General features: G+C 39.1%; 1 protein-coding gene across 12 annotated transcripts in view; it reads left to right on the forward strand.

Moving 5' to 3' along the window:
- The first annotated feature begins 354 nt into the window (after positions 1-354).
- The window catches only part of CEP152 (centrosomal protein 152), a 92,098-nt gene continuing 67,185 nt past the window's right edge, over positions 355-25,267 (forward strand). For 4 of the 12 annotated variants that reach the window (XM_058737805.1, XM_058737812.1, XM_058737811.1 and 1 more), the window contains exons 1-9: positions 373-545; positions 6,181-6,274; positions 14,000-14,103; positions 14,307-14,379; positions 14,460-14,738; positions 16,096-16,261; positions 18,801-18,941; positions 20,252-20,391; positions 23,987-24,187. In XM_058737805.1, coding sequence (XP_058593788.1) covers positions 6,188-6,274; positions 14,000-14,103; positions 14,307-14,379; positions 14,460-14,738; positions 16,096-16,261; positions 18,801-18,941; positions 20,252-20,391; positions 23,987-24,187 — 1,191 coding nt within the window. In that variant the 5' untranslated portion in view covers positions 373-545; positions 6,181-6,187. Of the gene's footprint in view, positions 546-891; positions 1,009-1,165; positions 1,315-6,180; positions 6,275-13,999; positions 14,104-14,129; positions 14,380-14,459; positions 14,739-16,095; positions 16,262-18,800; positions 18,942-20,251; positions 20,392-23,986; positions 24,188-25,267 lie in introns of those variants that run through there. The other 8 variants (XM_058737809.1, XM_058737815.1, XM_058737806.1 and 5 more) reach the window with 7 other exon arrangements.

Raw genomic sequence — 25,267 nt, forward strand, 5'->3', positions numbered from 1 at the left:
TGTGCTGCAGCCGAAAACTGAGGTTTGGGAATTGAAAGAGCAGCGTGAGCGGTTGGGGGAACCAGGTGGTGAAGGAAGGGGCAACCGGCCCGGGACAAGACCAGGTTCTTCCTCGCCAAAGGCCTGAGGCCAGGCGCCTGGGCGTTTCTAAGCAACCATAAGCCCGCCCACTCCATAGTCAATCATTTCGTAATTGGCTCACGAATCCACCAATGGGAGCACAGGAGGAGCTTCCCGCCACCGCTGGCGCCCGCTTTCAAACAGCCATACATTTGCAACTGCAGGTGGACTTCTCAACTAAGCTTGAGAAAGGCGGAGACTTCCGCCTCTGCGCCCCGCCCCGAGCCGGCATGGCCCCGCCCACCAGAGCAGCTTCTAGCAGGCGATTGAAGGACGAGGTTGCTCATCAATGGCCTCAGCACTTCTGAGTTCGGTTGGGACGAGGAAGGAGCTAGTAGATTAGATCCCGGGTAAGGGGGTTTGTTAGAAGTCGGTCTTTGGCCGGGGCTAGGGTTTCCCCGTGGTGATAGCATCCGTGGCCTCCGGTGAGTTTCGCTTCTCAGCTGGGCTTGGAGCTGGGGTTGGAGCAGGTGCGGTGTCTTCAGGATTCTGGCTGAGGCTTTCCGAGGGCTGACCCGCTCGCTCCCTCCTCAAATCCGGTGGTGGTGGACTGTCCGCGGGTTGCGGGACTCAGGCTTTGACTCTGAAGTGTCATCGAGATCCCAAGTTCCTACTAATAAGTGGCGTGTGGGAAGCCCTCCTCGCGTCCTCCAGGCTGTTGGGGTAACCCTCAGACCCTATCCTGGGGACCCCCGCTGTGTCATCCTGGCGTCGCGCCTGGCTCACAGTGGGTGCCCTGTACACGTGTGTTGACCGAGTGCACGTGACGCTGGCAGCCAAAGCCAGCCAAAGCCTGCAGCCCCAAGGCGCCCTGTGCAGGCATTCTGCAGCTTCACTCTCGCAATACCTAGTTATTGTGCTGTAATTGACCCTAAACGGAGTTCCTTGGTAAGGCCACTGATTTCTTGCGTTGTTCAGCCTGTTGGGTGCACTTGCTGCAATCTTCAGGCGCCCTGAATCGACTTGTCCAAGCTTCTGTCATTAGCACTGATCGCAGATTATTGCCATCATTTGTGTAAATGTCTGTTCTCTTTTCCTCCACCAGGTCATGTTAAATTTTGTAATCTTGAACGGGGCTTGGCAAATAATTGTTGAATAAATGACTAGGCCTCTTAAGCCTGGCTTGGCAAGTCTAAAACAGGCTAGCGTGTTCTGGCTATGTTCATTCTTGAAAGGAAGCTAGCATCTAAGCAAGTAAGTAGATTTTCTTAGGGCATTTATAAATTCCCTTTGTGCCAGTTAACCTTTCCTATCTTAATAGTCAGGAACTTAAGTCCGGTTTAAGCTGAATTTCACCATATCCTTCAATGAATGGCAATTTATATGCACTTGCTAGATATGTAAATGCACTCAACTAAGTGAGAGGCTGAAATTGAAGCCATAAGAAAAGTATAAGAAACATACAGTCTGGAAGTGCAAAAGAGTGACTAATGCCATAGGGGAACAGGAGTGGAAGGATATCTTCATCGCAGAAGAGGTTACATTACTTGAAGTAAGGTTTCCCACAGGCTACCCATTTACCTTTCTCAGATGTACTGAATGGTCTTTGTTTAACCTCTTCTGTAGCTGCAGACTCCCATTCATCGGTGATAATGTTTTAATAATAACGAAACTGAAATGAATTGATTGGTACATAGTGCTAAGCACCTTATGTTCATAATTAGTGAATATTCATAATCTTTGAGGTAGGCACTATTTTTACCCACATTTTATTAATGAAACAATGGAAACCGAGTGCTCAAGTTTGCACAGGTGATAAATAGAAGAGCCAGAATTGAGCCCAGGTTGTCTGCACGAGTGCCCTTATTCTTAACCACTGACAAGGGTATTGTGCTCTTTGTAATCTAAAGTCTTTTCTTTCTGTGAAATTTCTCTCAGCCTTCCTTTCTTCCTAATTTGTGCTTTACACTCTCCTCTATTGTAGAACTTATTACTATGTATCATTGTAACTGTTAATTTATATCACTGTTTCTCTAAGGGACTGTAAGCTCCCCATGGCTGATATCATACCTTAGATACATCTAGGATATAAACGGGCACACAGTAGGTGTTGAGTAAAATTTTATTGAAATAATGAATCCTATAAGGCCACATGAATGTATCATTCATTCAACAAATATTCGTTGTGTGCCTACTATGTGTAAAACATGGGGGACAAGCATTTTATTCTGCTCTCAGCTTATAGGTTTTTGGATGAGACAAAAGCAAGTGCTTTTGGTTTTTAATATTTTGTCCAACTAAACACTCATTGGTTTTCCTTCTCATTGCAAGGAGGGCAAAGAAAACAACCAGGGATGACAAAATGAGTACTGAGATTGAGACCTTCTGATCTGAGTGTTTAAAAAAAAAGAAAAATACAGAACATAGTCTCATAGTCTTGTTAATAGGTTCAGAAAGACTGATCTAGGGGCGCCTGGGTGGCTCAGTCAGTTGAGCGTCCAACTTCAGCTCAGGTCATGATCTCATGGTTTGTGAGTTTGAGCCCCACATGGGGTCTGTGCTGACAGCTCAGAACCTGGAGACTGCTTCGGATTCTGTGTCTCCCTCTTTCTCTGCTCCTCCCCTGTTCACATTCTGTCTCCCTCTCTCTCAAACATAAACATTAAAAAAAAAAAAAAAAAAAAAGGTGATCTATCTGGGAATAAAGTATTAACTAGTTTGCTATTAAAAAACATGCAGTGCACTTATTCTGCATCTTGATTTTTTAATGATCAGTCAGTAAATATAGAAATAGTTCATTATTTCTGTTAGTAGTATAGTATTGCCAAATTTGTTCAAAAGTATTTTACTAGGGCAAGTGTTATTTTTCAGTAGATTAATATGGCAGTTTTCAAGATAGTTTTTGCAGTTCATGCTTTTGACCAATCATGAAGATACCTATTTCCTACAAAATAGCCACCACTAGGTGTTATTAATTTTTTTTTCAATTTAGTGGTTGAAAAATCATTTCATTGTTTAAATGACACTGTGAATTCTACATGAGCTTACACATCTTTTCAAGTTAATCGAGCATTTACATTAAAAAGAATTGTCATGTCAGTTGCCCATTTTAAATTGGGTTGTTTGTCTTTTTTCGGAGAGTTGTATGTTGGGACTTATTCATGTGTTTTGCAAATATTTTTCTTATACATTATTATCTTCTTTATGTTTTCATACATAATATTTGACTTGTATATGATGCCATATAAAAGGTTTTACTTTTTGTGGTTAAGTTTCTGTCAAGTTTTTCCTTATGGCTTTTGGGTATACTGTCTTACTATTTATTTTTTTCTTCTAAAGCAGTCTCTTATTGTTCTATTATAGTATTCAGATATGAGTATTCTCTGATAGAAGTGGTAATTAGTAGTGATTAATTAGTTGAGGAAAAGCATTAGCTTTTATTTAAAATTTTAGTTAAAATACTATTTATTTATTTATCTATCCATCCACAGTAAGTTTATCAGATTTCCCTTTATGCCTAAAATCGTTTCTTAAGGTCTTCAATTGTTTGCACTTTTGAGAAGAAAAACTTATTTGTATCTTTTTTCCCCTGTCTAAAAGATTTTGGTCTTTTCAGATATTTTCAGATTTCTTTAATGACTTGGTTTGGATTAAAAAGCCATTCAGAAAAGATACACTTTGGTCTTTTACATTCTCTTCACCTAAAAATGAAAATACGTTGCAGAATTCACTATTCTCTGAGAAAAAGTAGCTCTTTATTTAAAATATCTGTATTTAACAATAGGCTGTTGTAAATCCGAATGCTCTTTTTTAATATTCAATGGGAAGTGATGGCATGTTAGTAAAGGATTGAAAAAAAATCTCCTTTCTTTTGTCTAATACAGGAGAAATTAACCTAAAGCCATATTTTGGCTTTAACTATAAAATATCGGAAGAGGTAGAGAATACTGTAAATATCAGAAGTAGGAAAGATTTTTTTTGTAAATGTTTATTTATTTTTGAGAGAGAGAGAGATTGAGAGAGAGAGAGGGCACAAGCGGGGGAGGGCAGAGAGAGAGGGAGATGAAGAATGTGAAGCTGGCTCCAGGCTCTGAGCTGTCAACACAGAGCCCGATTTGGGGTTCGAACTCATGAACTGCGAGCGAGATCATAACCTGAGCTGAATTCGGACGCTTAACCGACTGAGCCACCCAGATGCCCCAGGAAAGATTATTTCTGCCTGGAGAATTCAGGAAGATTCTTAAGGCCCGACTTAATCTAATTTCTTTTAAGGAACCAGGATTTAAATGGGCTGTTTTCATTATCTGTTGATTCTGTAGACCTGATGTTCACTTGCAATAGTGAAAAACCCTAGAGATGTGAGCTTGTGTGTTTCCCTCACTATTTCAGCTGTATTATAGGCTCTTTACATTCAGATCTCCACCTTACATAGGTGCACAAGAAGGTTCTTGTAGCTCCTGGGAGGAGACAGGTTTAGATTCCCTAGGCTTATGTATTTTCCCTCTCAGTGAAAATGTGCACGTGTCTCATCCTCCTTTTAGTTCTGGCACAAGAACAGAAAGGAGCGGGTCTGGTCTAAGAGGTAGAAGCTGGAAGGGTTTATGTTGATGTAAGGAGTTTTATTTGATAAGAATCGAAAGGAATGGGCTGGTTGTAGGGACCAGAGAGGGAGGGATAAAAAAGGTGGACTGCAAATTAGAGTTTGACAAGAAGCATAATTCAGTCCTTGAAAAATAAAAACTCGATGTAGGGGCATTTTCAGCATTAAAATTCATATCTGTGTTAGTCTGTAATGCCATGTTTCATCTATTCTAAAGTGCAGATTTTCTTTTCAAATTTTAATATCTACAGAGTCAGGCTGCAGTTTAAAATTAATGAGGTGTCATAATTTAATTGGCCATCTATTTTTCTTAGTGGTATAAATGGACCTGTGTGCTACCATCAAAGGTGCGTCAGGTTTGATGAAGTGGAACATCTTTTGCTTCTAGAGCTATTGGCTTACATAAAGGTTTGTGATCATAGTTCTCAGCTGTTAACATGAGGGAGCCGCGTTCTTTGTGGTCAAATGTATTTGGATTCCTGGGCCTCTGCTTCTTATTTCACTTCCAACTTAATGACATTTTAGAGTCCGAAAAAGTGCGGTGAATGAGTTGTGGCGCAGGCTCACCTCAAAGTGCATTTCCCTGGCATGCAGAAGAGTGCAGTGAATGGCAGGCAGCATTAGGCGGGTAGTTGATGACGCCCACCTACCTTCTCATCAGGGTCTTTTGGAGCTTTGAAATTCTGCATAGTTTCTGTGTCGTGTCGATCCCTCAGTATAATTCCAGTCATTGGCAGGCTTCTGACTGCGCGTACTTGAAAACCCACCTCCTGCTGCTCCTTCTGCCACAGCAGAGACTGTTCTCTAGAGAACTCTTGCTGTTGCTTTTGGAACGGGCACTCTACAGTGGTACAGCTTCACAGTCTCCACTTCCGTTTTTCCTGACTCGTTTTTGCTAGAACCCGATTTTACCAAGCTAAAGAGCGGCACGTTTAACGCTTATGTTCTGGGTGTGTGCTATATGGAGTTTCCCAGGTTGCAGATGGTTTTTGGGGGCCAGCTGTTAGCTCAGAATTTAGTGGCTCTCTTTTTGTTAAAACATGACCTTTGGATTCGTGATAGAGGACAAAACAAATTGTGGAGGATACTACCTTTGCCATATTTAATAAATCAAATTAGTCACTCTGGGCACATTCTTAAAATTTTTGTTTTGGCATATTTCTAGTTAATTATTTTGTTTGTGTGTGTGTGTGTGTGTGTGTGTGTGTGTGTGTGTGAACAAAAATCTTGCTGTCTTAGGTTATACTTTCCAGGCCACAAGAAATGTCTAGTCACAGGTTTATTAGCTTTTTGCACTTTGTTCTTTTCTATGAATTACTGCCATACAGCTCTTTCTGTGAGTCACAATTAATCTGTAAGCTTAGTCTTTATATTTGGTATACTAACCATTTGCCACGCGTGAGTTACATGCAACTTTTCCCTGGCCGCTGTCGTCTTTTGTGTGTGTGGCATCTCTTGGGTATTTGGCCTAGAAGATTTTTATGGGGTGTGTGAAACCAAGCGTCTGTCTTTTTCTACAGGAAGACCATGTCACTGGATTTTGGCAGTGTGGCACTGCAGACGCAAAATGAAGAAGAAGAATACGACAAAGAAGACTATGAAAGGGAGAAAGAGGTAAGTTACTCAGAAAAACGACTAACCCAGTCTTCAGTGGTTTTCTTTCCTGACCAAAATTATATCACCTTGTATCATGTTGAAGGAGTATATGATTTTTTTTTTTTGGTCACCCCCTAAAAACCTGATGAGTATTTGAGCTTTTAAAAGGTGGTTGAGTGGAATGCTTCCTTTTCTGAGATAAGACTAAAACAGAGTAAATGGTTAGATTCTTGAAGATCTTTTCATTTAGGAGGTACTGGTTGGCTTTGGAGGCAGACGCCTAGTTTCTAGTTGCTTGGAATAGTGCCTCGAACAAGTCCAGCCAGGTTCTTTGGTTCAAGTAAGTAGCTTATATCCTCGTGCAGGCAGACCATAAACAAGTGAATTAAGTAATTCGAGTGAGTGATAATTTAGCACCGATAAGTGATAGGTAAACAAAATAGAGTGATATTAAAGCAACTGGTAGGGCACTGATGAGGGAAGGTCTTTTGGAGGAGGAAATGCCTGAGCTGAGACTTGAGTCATGAGGAGCAGCCATGCAGAAGCCTGAGGAAGAATATTCTAGGCCAAGACACCCACAGAGCATAAAGCCCTATATCTCTGCAGAACAGCCAGAAGGCTGTGGTGTGGGGATTGTGGGACCGAGGGTTGAGGGTGCAGATAGGGTGAAGAGGTGAGCTAGGGCCAACTCATTGTATGTCATGGTAAGATGTTTGTATTTTATTCTAGGAGCAGTGGGAAGTCAGTGGAGGATTTTTAGCAGGGAAATGGTATCTGATCATATTGTTCAATGATCTTACTGTATGCTGCGTGGTGAATAGACCCAAGGAGAAAGGGAGTAAAAGGAGGAGACTATATTTTATGTCCATATATAAGAGTTGAACAGAATTCCTGGCACATGGTAATGTTCAGGAAATGGTGGCAATAGTAGTAATAGCAATTGGTGAAAGTCAATTTGATAGGATTGTTTTTAGTTTGACTCACATTTCTTGATTGACGATGATGATGGGCTCTTTTTGTATTGAGACTATGCTTGATATGATCCATTTTCTAATATATAAAACAATCCTTTTTACTCATTACTGTGAACCGTTAGTATTAACAGGAAGCAGAGAATAGGGTCAGTTGCCCATGTAGCTGGCAGTAAGTAGAGTTAGGATAGAGATAGAAAACTGGCAGCTCAGTGGATTTTTGTCCATAGACGATTTGTATTGTTTGGCTGCACAGTGTTTTTCAAAGTTCAATCTATATTTAAAGATTGGAATATTTCATGTAACAACCCAGAGTTTCTGGCTTGTCTTGAAACGTCCTAAGCCCCGGCCACATGTGGCCTGTGTCTGCACATGGCAGCAGGCAGGCTGGATCTGAGCAGTGGCTGTCCCATCCCAGCTGGTCACAATCCTCTCGCACCAGCGTGGGCTTATGCACTTGCAGGCTTCGCTCCTGTCAATTCTGTGCCAGGTCATGGAGGGCATTGGAGTCCGTGACCCTGGCCAGGGTTTCCGGATTTTGACAGGGTCCTTCCACAGCAGTTGTGGGGGTGAGGGTTTTCTGTTACTTTGTGAACTCACAGCATGAGGTTTTCATGACCCTGATGGCTTTGGATAGTTTGCTGGAATTTAGCTACTGGGATTCTTGAGGGGATCAGTTTAAGTAATTATTATAGTAGACTTTAAAGAAGAAGAAAAAATAATCTGACAGGTGAGTTTTCATTGGAAAAGATATTAGAGAGATGGTTAGGGTATTAGAGGGAACTAATTAGAGATGTATTGTGTGGTGACAGTTTTAAAGGGGACGTTAGTTACAGAGGAAATAGATTCTAAGTATATAGAAAATAGACATAGGGATCATTTCTTGATAGGTTATACCCTGAGATAGGGAATTTACAGAAAAAAAGGAGCTCTTAAGAAGTGAAGTACCTAAGAATGAGTGTTTCTAGCAGAGTGGAAGAAAATACATAGCCAACTTGACTGTAACATAATGAATATGTTTCGTGTTAGTAAACAGTGTTTTTGCCTTTTTTTCTTTAATTGTGGCAAGGGTAGAAGTGAGATCACAGGCTGTAGGGTTTCATATTCACCAACAAAATTCAGGGTTATTGATAAAAACTCAGCTCATGTGTATGTCATCACTGCAGGTTAAAATGGTAAATTGGCTGATTGAACCTAAGTTTGTTTGCATATCCAGAGTCCATTCCAACCTCCTTAGTCTGTCTGACCCTATCGTAGCAGAACTTTTCACAGCCTTGCGAGGTTTAAAGAAAAGAGTGGTCTTTTCCTGCTCCCTGGTTGATAGCTTTGGGATTGGTAGCTGGGTTATAAGCGTTAGTAGTTGGCTAATGCATATTGCTTTCTCTACTTAGTGAATCACTTGGTATTCGATTCGCTTATGTAGGAAGAGTGTCTGCATCCCCGAGGATGTAGGGCCAAGCAGGCTATATTGGACTTATAGTCTTCTCTGCTCAGGATTTGTGAGATCCTCTTTGTAAATGGTAGAATAATCCTGATTTTGACCTTTTGGTGTGAATGATGAGTTCCTGAGTTTAATTTTGGTCCTTTGGGATCAGTTGGGATTTTGTCCACACTTGCCTATAAATCTGTGAATAAGCCATAGTCAAGTTCCATCTTCCATGCCGTCCAAATAGCAGCTCTACAATTATGATCTTGCCTTTTTCATTTCTGTTCCCTCCATTGGTTTGCATTGAAGAGCAAAGGGAGGAGGTCCCTCCTCCAAAGGGAGGAGGTCCTCTGACTCAGTAGTCAGAGGACGTTTAGACCAGTAGAACCTCAAACCACAGAGGTCTAAATATGTGATTAGACCCATATTTTTAAAAAATCTCCAAGAGTTTCACAGAAAAGTAAGGCACTATAATCATTTCTAAATTACTTCAGTTCCTAATGGTATAATGGTAAAAGTTTGGGTACTGTGGGCCAAGGCATAGCAGAGAAGAAGTGCATAACCTGCAGCCTCATCCAGTCTTTCACCCAAAACTCCATCTTCTACAGAGTAAACAGAGCAGATTACGGTGCAGCTGAGTGAGGGTGATGATACCAGGGAGATATGCTGTCATGTTAATTAATATTCATATCACTGATATTTCTTACAACTTGTTGGATCACATTACTTTCTTGCTGTACCATTTGAGAATTAGGGATGTACTTGTCCCCCTTGCTACTAAGTGGACCTCATCCAAAGTATTCTAGGCAAACTTTTACTTGTAAAGCTGGAAAAGTGGAATTCACAAGTTCTTCTGTTAACTCATTCATAATTGTAACAATGTGATTTTTCAGAATACTTGTCACTTAAGTCAGTGTGCTTTGTGATTTCATCATGGGTTATTATAGAGTTGTTATTGTTGTGATAGGAGTGGTTACAAGCTCCAGAGTTACTGGTAACCCTACAGCTTAAGGTAGATTGACACTTGGGATCTCACAGGTTGCTGGAATACACGTGAACTTGTAGTATTACCAGAAACAGCTCTGTGATTATTGCTTTGTTCTCCGTATATGAGTATGTATTTTGGAGCTGGTGGTTTGGGGAAGAAGTACTAGTGCTATCAAGATAATTCTTGCTGATGATAGTTCATTTACTAATGTTAGATTTGAAGCCTGGAAGATGATCTTGAGTAGAAATGTAGGTGCTTTAAGAAGCAGATGACAGAGAGAAGCTTGCACCTGGCCATGCTGATTTGAGTCCATTGGGTTTTTATGTCAGTGCTTCTCTAATAGAATAATAAAGCTCATTTGAGCTTTTTGAAATCCTGTGTTTTAAAGAGGTAGGGTTTCCACTGCAAAGCCTTTCTTCTACTTTCTAACTGCCTCGTTTGATGTAATTATAGGAAGTTTGACATTTTGTCCCCACTAGAGGGGGTTGTGAAGCCAGTATTTGTTTACATTTTATATTATTTGACGTATTTAGTGGAATTTTCTTGTCATCACCTGAGAAAATCAAAGAAACAAATGGTTCAGTATTCATATGGTAGATATTTTTCTTTAGCAGTTTCTTATACTTTATCTGGATTATGCCTTTGAATGTTTCTTATATAGGTATTTTTCAGGGACTGTCACAGTGGAAACAAAAACCTAAGTCTGGCTGAGTGTGGTTTGATCATATACAAATAGGTAGACAGAAGTGTCTTCCAGTGACCAACAAAATGTCACGTAGAAGAAAATTGGAGTGGGAATGGGGAGATTCAGGTTCTGGTGTGGGCTCTGGGACCGTAACTCTTTTCCTGGGCATGCCCCTTACCTTCTCCGGGTCTTGCTTTGCTCCCCTTTAGAAGGAGAGATGTGGGTTGGGAGGAGCTCCAGTGTTCCTTCCAGGCCTGGAGTTTTGTGTCATCTGTAGGGCAGCCAATATTTGTTGAGGAAATGCTGCCATATTTCTTTTTCAGATATGTGGCGATCTAGACACAGTCTTTCCCACTAACATAAAATTTATTTCATTAATGGAATGGATTTAAAAAAAAATTCTGCCTGTAGTATAAATCATAAACTAAAACTCTGGTTGCCAAGTTATTTGGCCCTTTATCATTCCCACATTGGGCCATTTCAAGGATGCTTTTAACTTGGCTCTTAGGTTAAAATGAAGATTCTGCTTAGTGTATATCCATGAAAGCATTCTGTAATAATTCACATTTTAACATATCAGAATCTTTTCAGTGTGTTTGTGAGGTAACTTGTTCAAAAGGCATATGAGTGTTGGCTGTTCCATTTGTTGCTTTTCTCCTGGGAAAAGATGTGAAGATGTGTGGCAAGTAATTCATGCTTTCATGAATGTTGAAGATTACAGTCTCTGAAGACAGTCTGTTTAGTTAGGTTGAAAACCCTAGCAAAAAGTTTACATGTTCTCTGTTTTACATTCCCCCTACACATAGGCTGTTTGGGTGTTCTGCATGACTTATTGCAAAGTGTTTTGCTGCTCAAGTTCTTTGAGTAAAATGCCCTCAGGTTTTTCTTTCTTTTTAGGAAAGAAAGCTGTGAAGTAGCAAAGAGAGAGGAGTTTATGGAATGGCCTAGAATGCATTTCAGTAGAGGCTTTAGCAATGGCAAATTATCTTTTTTCTATGGGAAGGTATCTCTTTAATGATTAAACTCAGTTGACACACAATAATATCCCACTGAAAAGATTACATTTGCAACCCAAAAGCAATCTGTTGAATTTGAAAGTAATGAGTGGAATTAAATGTTGTAATTTATAAAGAGTGTTCTCTTTGCCCTTGAATCTGTATTTGGTAGCTAGGTGGGTTCTTTAATGAGGAAAATTTATAGTTTATAAAATTCTCTACTTGGTATCATGCTAAGTTGATCTGGTAATTCTGTGTTTTATGGCGAAAGTTCAATGACCGAAAGCAAAATCTATTTGACAGTGTATATGAGAAGGGCACACTTTGATCCTGGGAATGGAAGCCTTGGGGGTGGGATTTTTGTTCCCGAATGCCCTTATTAGGGGGACTCACCTCATTTAGCTTCTTTCTGTCCTGAAAGTTATGGAAGCCAGGAATATGGCCCAACTATGCCAAAGAACTTCAGGGAAAATTTTTTTGAAGGTGAATGAAACAGTTTCAAAGTGTTAGCATATCTGTAAAATATTTTTTAAGAAACTAAATAATATAGGGATGATTTTGCTAGTTGTTAAGTTCATCTATGGATCCAGAAGCATTTTGATGAACTTTCTACTTATGCTCAGATTAATTTTCCTCCGTGGATGCCAGTTGTGTTACTTTTGTGGTGTCACAAAGAACTGCTTAATTATTGTATAGCTTTTTCTATCTTGGTGAGAGGAAAAAATGTACTATTCCGATGTCCCTGTCAAGGTTCCCCTTAATGATAAGGCTATGTACTTGAACCTCACTGAAGGTTTACAAGAAAATATTCTTTCTGTACAGGAGTCCTTACTTGATGTAAGTATAAGAGATTTATTTTCTTGGTATTTTTCTCTGGGTAGTATGTGGGGGTAGTCTTTTTCCTTAAAGCAGTGGTACATAATTGTAGACAAAACAAGTTTGACTACTTTAAAAGACATCATATATGATTTTTGCTTAGTGAATTTTGTGTCTTTCTCAAATCACTTTGCTACCTTTCACTTGAGGCATGCATGTAGTATACTAATAGGTTGATGTGTTTTGTTTCATTTTTAGTGTTTCTTTTTCTTTATGTCTTTGGATCAAGTCTGATATGGCTAATTCTCAAAAAGGTTTTTCAATTAGCCAGCATGAGCAGGTGGCCAATAAATCAAGGTCTTGGTTGTTCATATTAATATCGAATAAATTTTGGGACAAAGTTAACTTTTCACAGGAATAGAATAAGAATGTTTTTCTCATGTTTCATTTTTAAAGAACAACATGGGTTGAGAAAATTAAAAAAAAATAATACAGTGAATATTAGAAATATATGTGGGGTGAGGAAATATCCCCCTCCCCTCCTCATATACCCCATTTCCATCCCCAAATTTGACTTCTCCAAAATTCAGTTAACAATTGGAGTATTCGTTTGAGACCTTTCTTGGAATATTTTTATTTAACTTTATACATATGTATTTTATTTCAGAAGGTTTTTGATTATAAATGTAATACTCAGACATGTTTTATAGCTATATTTCATTCCTTCTATCCTAAGGACAGAGAAATGGGGAAAAAAACTTGCTATAGACTAAGAAGCATCTTGTTTTGTTTCCTCCAAGGTTTTATAGAGTATTTAATATTTTTAAAACACACTCACATTACGTAATTTTATGGGATTCATTTATGTGCTGCGGAGGACTCGGTCAACTTGTTAATTTAACCAGTGCTTAATTTTAATGAGAAATCATGATGATGATTTCAGTTTTCTTCTATTTAATAATATTTGAATCTTCTGGTTGTTATTACTTTTAAGACATTATATTGGAAATTGAAGAAAGACATTTACAGATACTGAAATTCAACAAATTAGACAGTTTATTCATCTCTTAATCACGGTTTATTTTGAAACTTAAACGAATTTGTTTTTGTCTAGTTTTTATAGGCGGGATGCTAAAGGTGTGATTTATCTAGAAAAACATTACAGAGTGAGGTCAAGTGCTTTTATGTCAGTTTTGGAGTTATGCTTTTAAGAGTGCTATCTGTGGAAAAGTGGACTTAAAACTCTTGTTTTTATTCAACTGTTTTACAAGAGCTGAAGTATCATGTATCTTTTCATCATTGGAATCAGACACCAGTCTGCTAATTAATCACTCTCCAAGGGGTTTCTGTCACATTATTAGAGCTTTTAAGGCTTCCGGGCCACCTGCCGCTGCTGCTGGAACTACTGTTTTCACCACCTGGCCCAAGTAGAGCTGGCTCCTCAGGCTCCCATGGGGAATGTGTGATTGTCAAGTCCCCACCTTCTGATTACTGGTCAAACAGGATTCTGAGACTCAAGTCTGCCCTGTGGTAACATAATACGGTGATTGTACCATTAGCATGACTTCCTGTGTGTCTATAAAGAAGTTTTAAAATTCTATTGTAATGTATGTGTGTTTTCGTCTAAGACTTCTGTAGGAAAACGTGTAAATCCTTCTAGTGTAAATCCTGATATTACGCATTCCTCTGTTCCCCACATGAGATGATGAACATAATGTGTGTGGAATTTAAAACGCTTATGAAATGGAGAAATTAGGAACTTCTTTGTCTTCTAAAGTCAAAATCACGCTTTCCAAGGCAGCTTTGGCTTGAGTTTAAATGTTTAAGTCAGTGTGATGTTGATGCTGGCTCTCCTGTCTTAGTTGCAGCAGCTACTCACTGACCTACCTCACGACATGCTGGATGATGACCTGTCCTCCCCTGAACTCCCCTACTCGGACTGCAGTGAGGACGGCACAGAGGGCGAGTAAGGACCGGAAATCACTTTCACTCGTATATTAGAAGACCCTAAGACTCTTTCTTTTGATTCTCTGTAGGCAATAATGTACATGACTATAAAATTGTAAACTGATTCTTAGAATTTTAGGTGAAGGTTGGAGGGAAAACATGTTAAAATCTTGGGAGTTCTCTGTGATAGGCTCTAAATCTAAAGTATTGATTTTTCTCAAGACTGCATCGCTCTGAGCAATTGGAGATGAACTGGCATGAGCATCAAGTGCTGCCTAAATCTCAAAGTGGAAATGTAAGTATCTGGTGGATGATGACTTTGGTGAGGGCGGGACTAGATCTTAGTGCCTTTGTTTTACTTTTGTTATCTACTAGGACTATAATGAGATTCGTGATGTATATACTGGAGAGAAAAGTGGCAATGGCTGGGAAGACAATCAAAATAAAGCTGACGACCAGCATCCTGGGTACCATCCTAATGAAGTTGGAGATGAAGGCGGAAGTGGTTACAGTCCTCCAAGTAACTACGAACAGACCGATTTATATCACCTTCCTGAAAACTTTAGGCCATATACCAGTGGTCAGAAGCAGGAATTTAATAGCCAACCAACTAATATAATTAAATTTTCAGATCCTCAAAGGAATCATTTCCAGGTATTGTAAGAGCTGGACTTTCAGGAATTCATGTGTATGTGTGTACACATTTGCTTGTGTGTGTTTATTTTTAAAATGTATATAAGTGCAATGGTAAGCTTTATTTTAAGTACAAAAAGTCCCGAGAGTGCTTTTATTCAGACTCATGCTGAATTAGTCATGCTGTTTTCTGTTTACAATCCATTCATGATCTGAAGGTAGAATTTTAAAATAAGAGGCTTTATAGAAACAGTTAAATATTAAAAGTTAGGTTTGCCAAAGAATCACCTCACTTACTGCTGCTTCTGGCTTCTACTGTGTCACCGTGCTTCAATGAGAAGCTATGTTCAGGTATGTTGATGTAATTTTAAAGTGGTAAATCTATGTAGGTGACACCATTTAGTTACCTTGATTTTCTAGCTCACTGCCTCTGTAACAGATTTTAGGTTGAACACTTCAAAGCTGATACCTGTTTTGCAATGGTACGGCAGTAGACAGGATGAATCTTCAGGAAAGGAACACTTTTTTTTTTTCTTTTTAGCCCTGGGAGAGTTTAATGAGATAAGACCTTAGGATATAGGTAGCTGCTTCTTAGATTTTCTCAGTGACATTGATTTTGCCAGGAGCTTTTCCTCTTTTTGCCAACAGCTATTTTATGTCACCCAATGAGAGGATGACTTTTTGGTCCTTTTAACGTGGTCATTTTCTCTTCTATTTCTATGGAATGTTAATTATTCCACAAGCATTATTGAATATTTATTACATACGAGGTATTGTATCACATGTTCTTGTTATTGAATGTGTACATTTTTATGTTCCCTGGATATTGGCATCATCTAAATCATTCTTAAATATTTCTATATGATCTTACTGGAATTCTTTTTTTTTTTTAATTTTTTTTTTTTTAACGTTTATTTATTTTTGAGACAGAGAGAGACAGAGCATGAATGGGGGAGGGACAGAGAGAGAGGGAGACACAGAATCGGAAGCAGGCTCCAGGCTCCCAGCCATCAGCTCAGAGCCTGACACGGGGCTCGAGCTCACGGACCTCGAGATCGTGACCTGAGCTGAAGTTGGATGCTTAACCGGCTGAGCCACCCAGGCGCCCCATCTTACTGGAATTCTTGAGTGTTATTTATGGAATTGACCCCATTATATTTTCAGAAGTACAATTAAGATACATAAAATTATATATTGCAGACTTTGAGTTAACACTGTTAAATAGCTATAAGTGGTATTTTTAAGCAAAGATGTATGTATAAAATTTGTAATTGTACCACAATTAAATTTCATGACAAAATTGAGGTGTTTGATTCAGATCATTTTCAAAGAAAAGGCCAAATCATGATTGTCAATTTCATTTATCATCTTATAATAGCAATTTGGTATATCACAAGGCCCCAGTTGTCAAGCCTTGGAACCATATAAAGTGACATATAAACCTTATCAGTCTTCTGTCCAGAATGATGACTCACCAGCCCAGGAGATAGCGGGAAGTGACACATTTGAAGGCCTGCAACAACAGTTTTTAGGAGCTAATGAAAGTATGTATCAAGTTTATATTTATTTTTTAACATAATTGGAGAATTTTTGAACACTTTGGACATGTTCAAGAATTGTTTTTTTTTTTTAATATGATAATGGAGTTGTGTTTTGTTTTTTTTTTAAAGTCCCCTTATTTTTAGAGATCCTGAAGAATGTATGAATAAACTGATATGAAGTCTTGGATGTACTTTAAATAATACGTTGTTTGGGGTAATGTTGGGTGGAGATGTAGCTGAAGGAAGACTGGCCATGAGTTCATAATTGTTGAATCTGGGTGATGGGTCTATGGGATTCATTGCACTCTTCTCTCTACCTTACATATTTGAAACTTACTATAATGAAAGATTAATAGAAGTTCTTCTCAACTGTACGTTTCAGTCATTCTAGTTGGTAAAGACTTTTCATTAGATACATATTTTTCTTATTTTTCTTACTGAAGTCTAATTTAGAAAATGAACTATAGTTTTCTCTTCAATCTAAGATTTTTTATTATCACACAGAAATGTAATTTAGTAATCAGCCATTATCATCTTTTTTCTTTTAATTTTTTAGAGTTATAGTGTAATAATTAGACAACTCTGATATAAAGTACTTAATTGTTCAGAATTTAAACTGGAGTTATCTCAGGGTTAGTCATGTGGCACTTGCCAAAAAAAGAGTTCCTCGTATATAGTGCATGTATAAATATGAGAGTGAGAAGTGTGACTAGAGAATGTTGAGGAGATGAAGCCTCCAAAACCAAAAGGCAGAACTTACGCTGCGACTGAAACACCCGAAAGAGTGTTTCATACGCTTCGCTTTTATTGTCACACTCTCCGACATGTGAGATAACTTCTAGTTATTATGCATGTGGAAGAGCCAGTGTGATTCTAAGTGTGACAGCAAGTTTTTTGTTTGTTGTCATTCGAGAAGCAGGGGGAAGGTCATTTTGGCTATTCTGGGTTCCCTGGGCTACACCAAGGAAATTGGACTTCATGCCCCACCTTCAGAGAGCTATGTCCACCATACACGTGGGCTGCAGGACAGTTCCAGGGGGAGCCAGGCTTCAGTTTCCCCTGAAGGCGTCCATGGCAAATATGGGGGGACCCCTTTGTTCAGAAGGTGCTGTAGAATGAGGAGATGAGGAAGTGGACAGCGTGTGTGGCATAACTGGCTTGGGCTGGGTAAATAAGCATCACGCCAGTGGCCTGACATCTTGGTATTTGCTCTTCCAGCTGCACTGTGTTCAGTTACATTTCTGTCTCTCGGCCTTTCTGCACATATAACCTTACATCAGTTTCTTAACAGTCTGCATTTTATCAAGTCGGTTCATTTATTTATTTATTTTTGTTTAAGTAAGTTACACGTTTGCCTAAATTTGACATTTGGAAGTTAATGAAATAACCTAATGGCATGGTAGTGCTGAATTTAGTGATTACAGTTTAGCAACAGTAGTTAAAAAAAATGACTTTGGAGAGAGGTGTGGCCTGTAGATTGCTAATTCCTGAGCTACCTCCGTTTTTTAGTCTGACTTGTAACAAAGTTTCCAGTCTTCAGGGTTTTCTTTTGGTCTTAACCATTTTTCTTTTAAAAAAGAAGATTGTGTTGGTTGTTAGCAAGTAGAGGCATTGTTCTAGTAGAAAATGAAGAATGTGTGTCATTTTGTTGTTGAAGTACTATCCTTCTCCTACACGTCATTTTTTTCTTTTTCCCCCAGTCATTTTTTTTTTTTTTTAATTTTTTTTTTCAACGTTTTTTTATTTATTTTTGGGACAGAGAGAGACAGAGCATGAACGGGGGAGGGGCAGAGAGAGAGGGAGACACAGAATCGGAAACAGGCTCCAGGCTCCGAGCCATCAGCCCAGAGCCCGACGCGGGGCTCGAACTCACGGACCGCGAGATCGTGACCTGGCTGAAGTCGGACGCTTAACCGACTGCGCCACCCAGGCGCCCCTCCCCCAGTCATTTTTAAGTGGTCCCTAAAATGACTTGAATCATTTCTGAAAGAAGACCTCAAAATTATTAATCTGTTCATTTATTAACGCGACAGTTATGTGTTGCCATGAACGTGAATACAATTTAATTCCCACTCCTGTTTAAAATAAATTTTGAGAAGGATGTCTAGAAATTTTCTTTAGAAATGGCTTTATAGAAGCTGATGTACTTTTTTTTTTCAATTTTATGAGAGCATCGAACTCTATTCCATTGTAATTGGTATATGCATATCTTTAATTAGTCAAAATGGTAGTGATTCAGGGTTCTACTCTAGACCAGACTTTTTAAACATGTCTGGCAGTGACCACAGTAAGAAGTACATTTTTTACATTGTGTTGAGGTCTTATAATATATACCTATGTAAATAAGTATCTATAACTAAAACACAAGTTTCACAAAATAATCATTATTCATACTACATGATGCACTCTGATACATTATCGTCTTTTTTTTTTTTAATGCTAGTTGCAATCAATTGAATTGATTTCATGATACTGAGTTGTATCCACAAATTTACATTTGTGTTTGCTTTTATCTAATAAATTGTCTTTAATTTCAATGCAGATTCTGCAGAAAATATGCAGATTATCCAACTTCAGGTTCTTAACAAAGCAAAAGAGAGACAACTAGACAACTTAGTTGAAAAGTTAAATGAAAGTGAGCATCAAATTAGATATCTGAATCACCAGCTTCTGATAGTCAAAGGTAAGATGACACCTGTTGGGTGCTGTCATTTATGAGGTGCACTAGAGCTACAGATCTTGTTTCTGAGAGCCTCACTTTAAATATGAAGCTTAGAGGGGCGCCTGGGTGGCTCAGTCGGTTGAGTGGCCAACTTCGGCTCAGGTCACGATCTTGCGGTCCGTGAGTTCGAGCCCCGCATCTGGCTCTGTGCTGACAGCTCGGAGCCTGGAGCCTGTTTCGGATTCTGTGTCTCCCTCTCTCTGACCCTCCCCCGTTCATGCTCTGTCTCTCCCTGTCTCAAAAATAAATAAACGTTAAAAAAAAAAATTAAAATAAATAAATATGAAGCTTAGAGAGTGGACGCCCTAGGTCGGAGGGCTCATAATGAGTCAGAATGAAACAAAACCCCAGGACTTTTGACACCTGGCCTTGGATTACTTCTCTCCAGAACATATTATTTTGAGATCCTCATTTTCTCCCTCTTACTCTTCTATCAGGCTTTTAGAATCAGTGAACATTCTTTATGCTGGTAGCATTCTGTCCTAATAAGTTGTTGACTCCTTATGTAGTTTACCTTGGATGAAGTATTCCAATTCCCAAAGAGACTTGTGTTTAGTTTGCAATACATTTTCTAAGCCTACAAATTAACATAAGATTTGAGTCCAAGTAAGAGTTAGTGATCCTGAACTCCTTTGGAAGTGCCAAGGAGAAAATGGAGTCATTGCTGGGAAAAGCACATAGAGTAAACACAGATTCAAATTATAATTGCTTACTCTTCATGATTTCTGTAGTTTTGGTCAATGTTGAACTTTTGTAGAATAATTTTGTGACTGAACTCGAACTTGTTTCAAACATAATTGATAGTGAAAAGGTCTTTTTCTGTAATGCTCATAAAATTTCTTTTGAGAGAAGAACTTGTGAATGGTTACAATAAAGTATGTGGGAAGAATTTAAGATTAGGTGAATTTAAGAGTTCATTGCAAGTACATATAAAAAGTTAATAGTCCTCAGATCCCTTCTTTGATTAACAGAGATTTGTCACATCTATGTAGTTTCTCAAGTAAACAAATGCTGAAATCATTATTAGGAAATCTTGTGGTTCCCAAAGGGAAGATTTTTGAAGGAAGTGGTTGTGTTTCTCTCAGTTTTTTTGGTGTCACTCAGGCATTCTTTTTTGGAGCTTTCCTGGTTTTCTCTAAATCCGCTGAAGTTCACTATCTAAACGGAACAGAACATTTGTATGATATGGATCTGATATTTGATAGAGATTGTTACAATCGGGGTCCCTGTGCAGTAACTTACTATTTATGTAAACATTTTTAATGTTCTAGATGAAAAGGAAGGTTTGACCCTCAGCCTCCGAGAATCACAGAAACTTTTTCAGAATGGAAAAGAGAGAGAGCTACAACTTGAAGCGCAAATAAAAGCACTGGAGACCCAAATACAAGCGTTAAAAGTGAACGAAGAACAGGTAAATATTTTATCATGATTATTTATGGTAAAAGGTTATTTATTAATTGCTTAGCTTTTGGTATCGTAGGGCTAAATTTAGAAGAACCTTGAAGTTGATACCTTCTTCTACCATAAGCTTGCTTTTGTTTCCCTTACCTCGGAGGAATGGTGCTCCCATCCACCCAGTTATCTGTGTACCAGATAGAAGTCTGGAGGAGACCTCAGGTCCTCTGTCCTCTTTCATGCAGTCAGCTACTATGTTCTGTTGAGTCTCCTCATTTCTGTCTGCATGTCCCTGATTCAGGATTTTTACCATCTCTAGCAAAAATCTCTTAAATAGTCTCTAGTCTTTTACCCCTTCTCCATATTCTCTCTTATGGCCCTCTGAGTCATGTTTCTAAAATATGATCATCTTTCCTTTGCTTAAAGCCTGTCAGTGACCTCGCTTTACTTGTGGGATGAAGTGTGACGTTGAAATGGCCATCTGATCCTTGCCTACCTCTTTCTTTACTCTCCTCAAACTCAGCAGTGTATTTGTTGGTTTTTTTTTTACATTTTTTAAAAGTTTTTATTTATTTTGAGAGACAGAGGGCAAGTGGGGGAGGGTCAGAGAGAGGAGACAATCCCAAGCAGGCTCCACGCTGTTCATGCAGATCGCAACGCGGGGCTCAAATTCGCATACTGTGAGATCATGACCTGAGCCAAAATCAAGAGTCAGATGCTGAACTGACTGAGCCATCCAGGCGCCCCTGTTTGTTGTTTTTATGTTCTCATATATACCCTCTCTCCTCTCTGGAAGGTCCTTTCTACAACAAGTGCTATTTGATTAATAAGCTCCTTCTTTTCCTAAGTTTCCCCTGTCTTCTTTTTGCCTGGCACATAATAGGTGGTCAGTATATGTTGAGTGAGTGTTGTTGAACATTGACGTGACCTGTACATGTTTTTTCTTATATATTTCTCTGTTCCTGCTCTGATACTAACACAACTATAGCGTTACAGTATGTCTTGAAATTTGGATAACAAGGGCTACTGGTGTATTCTTTAAAAATTTTGTAGCTCTTTTTTACATTTCCTTTTCTAGATTTTGCATATCAACTTTTTATGTTTGTAAAAAGATCTTGTTGGGATTTTGATTAGTGAGGCATTGTGTTTACTTTATAGATGAGTTAATCAAATTTTGGAAGAGGTCAAATTACTTGCCCACGATTACAAAGTCAGTTATTGACAAAGCAGCAAAACTGAAATTTCCTGACTCCAGTACACGTGCCTTTAAAGTTGTGGCACAGAGGCACCTGGCGAATTCTGTCAGTGGAGCATGTAACTCTTGATCTTGGGGTTGTGGGTTTGAGCCCCATGTTGGGTATAAAGATTACTTAAAAATAAAATCTAAAAAAATTAAATAAAAAAAATAAAGTGGCAGCACATTTTTTGATTAATGAACTAGATAGCCATTTAATGGTTGGAAATGGTCAGAGGTTATTGGTAGCCAAGCCTGGTGGAGGGTGACTCATGAGAGAGAGTCAAACCATTTTGGAGAGGGGGAAAAAGGGTGGCTAAAAATGAAAGTGACTATAAAATTGTGAGCTTGGTTTGGATGAGATTTGTGGCTAGTTCTGAGGATGGTTTAATGAAAGAATTTAAACAGTGTTGTTTCATATCTGGCTCCTTATCCTTCAGGTGTGAGCTAAAACAAGCCACTTTATATCTGAAGTTGCCCAAAGCCCCGCATTTCCACTCTTCTTCATCATACCATATCCTATGAAGGGCACCTCGGGGGGCTCAGTCAGTTAAGCATCTAGCTTTGGCTCAGGTCATGATCTCACTTTTCATGGGTTCAAGCCCTATGTCGGGCTCTGTGCTGACAGCTCAGAGCCTAGAGCCTGCTTCGGATTCTGTGTCTCCGTCTCTCTCTGCCCCTCCCCCACGCTCGCTCGTATGCACACTGTCTGTCAAAAGTAAACATTAAAAAAAAATTAAAAACGAAACTGTCTGAAATGATCTCCTTTGTTTACTTGTTAAGGTCTGTCCCTTCCCAGCAGAAAGTAGTAAGAGTCTGGACCTTGCCTGCCTTTCATCATGTCCTTCAGTGCCTAGAACCCTGCCTACTACAAAGTAGTCACATTATTTATTGAGCAAATAAATAAATGCCATAAGCACTTTGTACAGTATTGGAATAAATAGTCAATCTCTGGACTAGAAATGAAAGATAAGCCTCATTTTAAATTTTAATTTTTGTGTGATATAGACTATTAGCATTTTAACTTTTTGAAAACTGATAGTCCTTAGGTTAAAAACCTGACTTGCTTTTATGTAGTAAAAGGTTATAACTTTTTAATCTCTTTATAAGTTAGAAATTGCATTTTTAAGAAATAAGGCATAAATGAAAACATAAAAGCAACAGAATCACCACGTGTATTGGGTTCCTATTGTTGTTATAACAGATTAATATAAACTTAATGGCTTGCAATAGTGCTTCTGTCTTACAGTTCTGGAGGTTAGAAGTCTGATATGGGTCTCATTGGGCTAAAGTCAAGGTCAGCAGGGCTGTGCTGCTTTTTGGAGGCTCTGGGGGAGAATCCATTTTCTTGCCTTTTCTAGCTCCTAGAGGCCACCTGCACTCCTTGGTTTATGCCCATTTTCATCTTCAGGGCCAGAAGTCACTGGTTCTGACTTTCTTGCCTCAGTTTTTCTCATTTAAGGATCTCTCTAGATACATTGGACCCCAGGTGATACAGGATAATCTTTTGTCTTGTAGCATTTTTTTTTAAGTTTATTTAATTTGAGAGAGAGAGAGAGCACGAGCAAGGGAAGGGCAGAGAGAAAGGAAGAGAGAGAGAGAATCGCAGGTAGGCCCTGCACATCAGTACGGAAGCCCAACGCGAGTTCAAACTCAGGAACCGTGAGATCATGACCTGAGCCAAAACCAAGAGTCAGACAGACGCCCAACCACCTGAGCCACCTAGGCACCCTCAGGTTAATCTTTTTTATTTTAAGGTCATCTGATTAGCAATTTTAATTTCATCTGTAACCTTGCTTTTCCCTTGTCATATAACATAACATACTCACAGGTTTTAGGGATTAGGACATGGACATCTTTTGGAAGCCATTATTTAGCCTAATATACCAATATTTTTCAACAGCTGTACAGACATAGTTTCCAAAATTTTTTTTTTTAGTAAGTAATCACTGATAGTTTTTATCAGTCTTTTGAAAAGAAACATTTAAGAAACAGTTGTCATTTTTCTGTGACCTAACAATTGTGGTTCCCCCCCCCCCCCCCCCGCCCCAACCCCCACTGGACTCAGAGAGATGCAAACAGTACTGGGACCACTGTTGTAGCCAGACTCCTTGTCTGGTACCCACATTGCCATCATGCTAAGCAAAATCCTCTGTCACTCTCCTCAGGTAACTATAGGTTTTTTTCTCAGTGAATGATGTTTCCAGCGACCATGGGCCTGGGGAGTCCCAGCTAGTGAAGTTTTAAGGAACTAGAGCCACCATAGGGAGACCCTTTCTTCTCTATTCTCCTTAAAGGATGGTTGAGTTTTAATGTCCATAAAGAGAGCACAGAGTCAAAATATCGTAAACGTGGATGTCCTGTGTGTACCTTCTAGATGATTAAGAAGTCCAGAACGACGGAAATGGCTCTGGAAAGCCTGAAGCAGCAGCTGCTGGACCTCCATCATTCTGAGTCACTCCAGCGTGTGAGAGAGCAGCACGACAGCATTGTTACGGGCCTCACGAAGAAGCATGAGGAGCAAGTGTCGTCCTTGCAAAGGAAGCTGGATGCTACAGTCACTGCACTTAAGGAGCAGGTTGGGATGATCTCAAATGAGCCACTGTCATTAACAAGTAAAACTGGTTATTTTTCATAACTGATACTTTGTGGTTCTTCATATGGAAAATTTGGATGTTTGCAGTAGGTGTTTGTGAGTAAAAATTAAAAGCCAAAGATTTTTAATCTATGAAGATGTCCTGTGGGCATCATTTTGGAAATTTTTTTCTTTTATAGGATTGGTTAGTACTTTCTCAGTTCTCCTACCTACCGGTTCTTTATTTGTAGAGTATTTATACATAATTATTGCCCTAGGGTAAATCCAGACTGAAAAGGCTAGTGCTCTAGGAGCTGGCCTGAACTTTCGAGGTTGTCCTGGGAGTTTAACCAGTAGAAAGCCTTTGTTGGGTAGTTAACCTGTGAGTAAACATTGTCTACAAGTGGTTCTTGGGAGAAGAGTTAATTTTTGAGAGTAGTGTAAAAAACAAAATAATGAGGAAAGTCTCAGCATCTCTCACAGTTTGAATTATTTTTGCCCCAAAGTGAATAAAATGTAAACTAAGGGTGAGTCAGGTCGTGGGTTTGCTTATGCTCCCAAACCCCAGGTAATCATTTGAATAAATAAAATTTCAGAGTGCACTTTTCTTTTTTTAAATTTTTTTAATGTTTATTAAATAAATTTTAATGTTTATTTTTGAGAGCAAGAGAGACAGAGCATGAGCAGGGGAGGGGCAGAGAGAGGGGGAGACACAGAATCCGAAGCAGGCTCCAGACTCTGAGCTGTCAACACAGAGCCCGACATGGGGCTCGAACTCACGAACCAGGAGATCCTGACCTGAGCTGAAGTCAGACGCTTAACCAACTGAGCCATCCAGGCGCCCCAGAGTGCACTTTTCTTCACTTTCAGATAAACCTTTTCCTGTACTTCATTCAGCATATTACCGAGAAAAGTAAAACAACTCTTGGAAAATAGTAGCGAGGTACAAATAACTGGATAATTTAGCACTATGTGCTTTGTACTGTATGTGTACAGTGGCAACAGAATAGATGTTCACACATAGTACGTTGTGTGAGTTATACAGACTTTTAATCTGGCGTCCCCTAAGGCAGTTCATGACTA

Source organism: Neofelis nebulosa, chromosome 7 (genome assembly GCF_028018385.1).
Source record: "Neofelis nebulosa isolate mNeoNeb1 chromosome 7, mNeoNeb1.pri, whole genome shotgun sequence".
NCBI classification, from domain to species: domain Eukaryota; kingdom Metazoa; phylum Chordata; class Mammalia; order Carnivora; family Felidae; genus Neofelis; species Neofelis nebulosa.